Source organism: Egretta garzetta, unplaced genomic scaffold (genome assembly GCF_000687185.1).
Source record: "Egretta garzetta isolate BGI_Z169 unplaced genomic scaffold, ASM68718v1 scaffold45, whole genome shotgun sequence".
Lineage (NCBI taxonomy): Eukaryota > Metazoa > Chordata > Aves > Pelecaniformes > Ardeidae > Egretta > Egretta garzetta.
Window position 1 is genome coordinate 13,057,711 of NW_009260028.1, and position 4,089 is coordinate 13,061,799.

Below are 4,089 nucleotides of genomic sequence, written 5' to 3' on the forward strand. Positions count from 1 at the left end.
GAAAGTACATGTGGAGCGAAAACCTGATGTCTGGCACCATACACCCAGAGATTTTTAATATGTGTGAATGGGTTGCTTTCGTGATGAAGAGGGAGAAGCGTGCGTCTCAGTGAAAAACGTGACTGGCAAAAGCTTCGTTTGTTCACTCCCCCCTCCCCAGCAAATTGCCTGAAAGTGGATCATAAACAGCAATGCATCATTACTATTATCTCCCGGTATGACTCACTGAGCCATATATAGCGGCTCGTCTTTTGAGGAGAATTCTTACTCAGAGCAAGTAGGATGTGGAAACAAATATTAAATGTCAGACTGTTACATCACTGTAGCATTAGAATTTCTTTCGTGGCAGATAAAAATGTCTAAAAATGGCTTGAACAGCAATCCCTGTCTGCATTAAGCAGGTATTGTCAGGTTAAAAATCCTCATTAGTTTTCTCCTGATTCGATGCTCTTATTTTCATAATATTTATCTCTTTGTTGATTGCACTAGCAAATTATTTATCTGTGTTTGTTGATTGCACTAGCAAATTATTGGATATTTCAGTGGATTGGATTGCTGGTAATGCAAGGTAGCAGGTGGCTTTTGGAGCATGCTTTGGGCTCTTTTTACTTTGTATTTTTAAGAGCTCTCTCCCTTTGATTGCCTAATCATGCCCCAAATTAATTATCTGTGATTTCTTTCTGTTCTCTTTTAGTTGTAAAGAAACTGCTTGTGAAATCCAAGTAAGGCTTGTAATGTCCTCCTTTTAGAAAGATTGCCTTTCTGTAATACTAGCAGCATCCTCCCTCCATATTTTGCATTAATTTAGTACCTTGAAATGTAGACTGCTTTTCTTGCTGAGAAAGCCTAGCCAGGGCTTTCTTCAGGGCTTCAGCCTCTCTGTCCTTATCCCCAGATGAACTCTAGCCTGAGGATCCAGAGCTCTGTTTTTCTGGTGCTGTTGCCAGTGTCAGTTTTGTTCTATGTCTACTGCTGTAGTAAAGTACTGCATTATTTGTTTATGTTGCATGTATGTTGACTCAGCTTTCACTTTAAAACAGCACTCAAGATTTTTAAAGATGCACTGGGAAACAAGAATCCTTTCTTGGGTTTTGTGATATTGATAACACTGACAAAGCTGCGTTAGTAAAATAAATATTCCTCTGTTCTGTTACAGGTTTTGGGATTTGAAGTTGATACGGTGAACTCTGTCCAGTTTTCAAATCACACAGGTAAAATTTTACATGTGTCTTCAGATACCACTCCACAGTCACTCAGCTCTTCTCAACATGTGGCTCACCTCATCACATGACAGTGGAAAGGAGATCGGTCTTATGTTTTCACTCAGATTTGCAGGATATGGGACAGAAATGTAGTTTTCCTGTCTTGATTCAAGTCTCACAGAAGTCTGGATTTGGTATTAGGACATAATATGACATGGTAATGTTCTGTTCTGCTACATCGGAGTGTGACTTTATTTTGTTAGTAATCTAATTAGTGAAATAACACAGATATGGCTGACCTGGTTTTGGCTGGAATAGAGTTAATTTTATTTCTAGTAGCTGGTATAGTGCTGTGTTTTGGATTTAGGATGAGAATAATGTTGGTAACACACTGATGTTTTCATTATTCCTGAGCAGGGCTTACACAAAGTCAAGGCCTTTTCTGCTTCTCACCCCACCCCACCAGTGAGGAGGCTGGGGGTACAAAAGAAGTTGAGAGGGGGAACAGCCGGGACAGCTGACCCCAACTGACCAAAGGGATATCCCACACTGTATGACGTCATGCTCAGCATATAAACTAGGAAAAGCTGGCCAGGGGTCTGCTGCATCGGTCAGTGGGTGGGGAGCAATTGCATTGTGCATCACTTCTTTTGTATATTCTTTTATCATTATTATTATTTTCCATTTCTTTTCTGTCCTATTAAGTTGTCCTTATTTCAACCCACAAGTTTTACCTCTTTTTTTTTTTTTTCTTTTTTTCTTTTCCCAGTTGTCTCCCCCATCCCACGGGGGGGGGTGTGAGTGAACAGCTGTGTGGTGTTTAGCTGCCTGCCAGGTTAGACCACAACAACGTCCATCTACAGGCAGGCCTGTGAATGGGAGAGTCTTCAATAATGTTTTCTCTGCAGTATGGCCCTATGACACTCATAATCATATTACCAACCCAAATATCAGAAGTATACTGACCTAGATGCAACGTTTCATCTCTTTATATGCCCATCCAGAAGGCTAGCAGTTAACCTGAAATTACATTCTGGAAGGAGGAAGAGGGTGGGGTGTTAGTACATTTGGGTTCTAAGCCTGAACATGATGCACTCTTACTGTGTTTTCAGAATCCCTGAACACTCACAGTGCTAGGGGACTTTATTTTTCAAAAGAAAGCTGAAATTTATATTTATTTTAGCAATACCTTTCACCCATAAAGGAGCTCCAAGTGTCTTGCTCTTTTTGAATCAATAGAGACACATCTACTGTCACGGTGGTGGCAAGTTGTTTGAGCAGAGATCTACTCTAGATAAAGAAATTCTAAGGGTGTCTTAAAAAATAAAAAAGGAACAAATTCTGACTTTAACATCTTGTAAAAGAGCAAAAAATTGTTTCTGACGAAGAAAAAAAAAAAAAAAGACAAAAGTTGAGATACTTCCCTAGTATCCAGGTACAGCTCTGTTAATAAACTGCTGAATTTTTGGAACAGAGAGCAGACAAGGAAGCCTCTGTCCTCTCTTACTATGTTGAGCTCCATGCAGCTTTCAGAAGGTTACAAGATGTTCCTGTCATGGAAGGAATTTAGTGTCACCCTGGGAAGAAGAAAATAATGTTTCAAGGGTAGCTAGAAGTCCATGTCTGCTGTTGAGGAAAGGCATGAAAGAGGTAATAATTAAACAAGGGGTGGGTGTCTTTCCTGGCTCAGGCAAAAAGCTGCTTATTCTGCTTGTACCTGTTGGCACAGTACAAAGGTTCTCTCATGTTTTTAAGAGATGTTTTGATGTGACTTATGTTTCTTTAACGTATTAAGTTTTGGAGTTTGGGAATTTTGTTGTTTTGTTTTTGACAGCTGGTTAAAACTGTTGTAATCTTCCAGAAATGAAGCAATTTTTTCACGTGAAATAACTTGGCGCTCAAAATGTATGAGCACCTGTCGTTTGTTGGCTTTTAGTTTCAAGATTAAATTGGCTTTATAGGGTGTTAAAAGAGCTTAATAGAGTTTTTATTGGACCATAAACTGAATGTTTCTGAAGGTAGGAGAATTACATTACCAATAGGATGACCAGGTTCTTAAAACGGAAAAGAGGGAAGATTTTTTTTTTTTTTTTTTTTTTTAATAAAAATTTTTTTTTTTTTTTTTTAATAGAATCACAGCTGGAGAAGGGTTGCCAGGGCTTCATTCAAGGTTTGGCGAGCAATGAAGACAGTAGAAGGAACAACAAATTGGTGGTTTCTCCCCTCTCTCTTCCCCAAGAAAGCCTAAAAGAACATCCCCAAACTAAAACTGTCTCAAAGATCACAAGTCTTTAAAATATTTGGAACTTTTATTTTGTCTCCTGGTGTTTAGGAGTCACATTATCAAGCTTTTTCTGTAATCTTGATTGCCTTAGTAAATGTGTTAAAAAGATCCCAAAGGTTGGTGCACAACCTCATGGCTTTGGGAAGCAGAGCTTTCAGAAAAGAATCACAATACAGTTAAGTGTTTGGCACTTGCCAAGCATGAGTAAAAGAGAATGTATTTAGAAGTATTGGTCGTTTGGCTGAAAGAAGAAGGAATGGAAAAGAAAGAAAGGGCACATACTCCTTTTTATGACAGGTCTAGTTTTCTAACACTGCAGTTCATCCATGAAATCCTTTCTACCCTTTCTTAAATCGAAGGATAGATTCTAGGCCCAGTGGCTTTGTGCCTCCTCTTTGAGAGGGGCGTGTAGGAACATACGGTGTCCTCATATGAAGACTTTTTCAAGTTTGAACATTTACGCATGCCTGCCCACAAACTTGCACCAGTACCTGCAAATCAATGTACGTGCAGTCTGTGCCACTGCAGGGATTAACGAGCAGAAACTGCTGTGCTGGGCTGTGTCTTGTGGTCGTGGTTTAACCCCGGCTGGCAACTCAGCAC

General features: G+C 39.6%; 1 protein-coding gene across 1 annotated transcript in view; it reads left to right on the top strand.

Moving 5' to 3' along the window:
* Positions 1–1,135: 1,135 nt before the first annotated feature.
* Positions 1,136–4,089, top strand: part of PDXK (pyridoxal kinase) — a gene marked incomplete at its 5' end in the record, with an annotated part of 23,672 nt that continues 20,718 nt past the window's right edge. The window contains one exon of the mRNA XM_009641024.2: positions 1,136–1,211. Coding sequence (XP_009639319.1) covers positions 1,136–1,211 — 76 coding nt within the window. The remainder of the gene's footprint in view (positions 1,212–4,089) is intronic.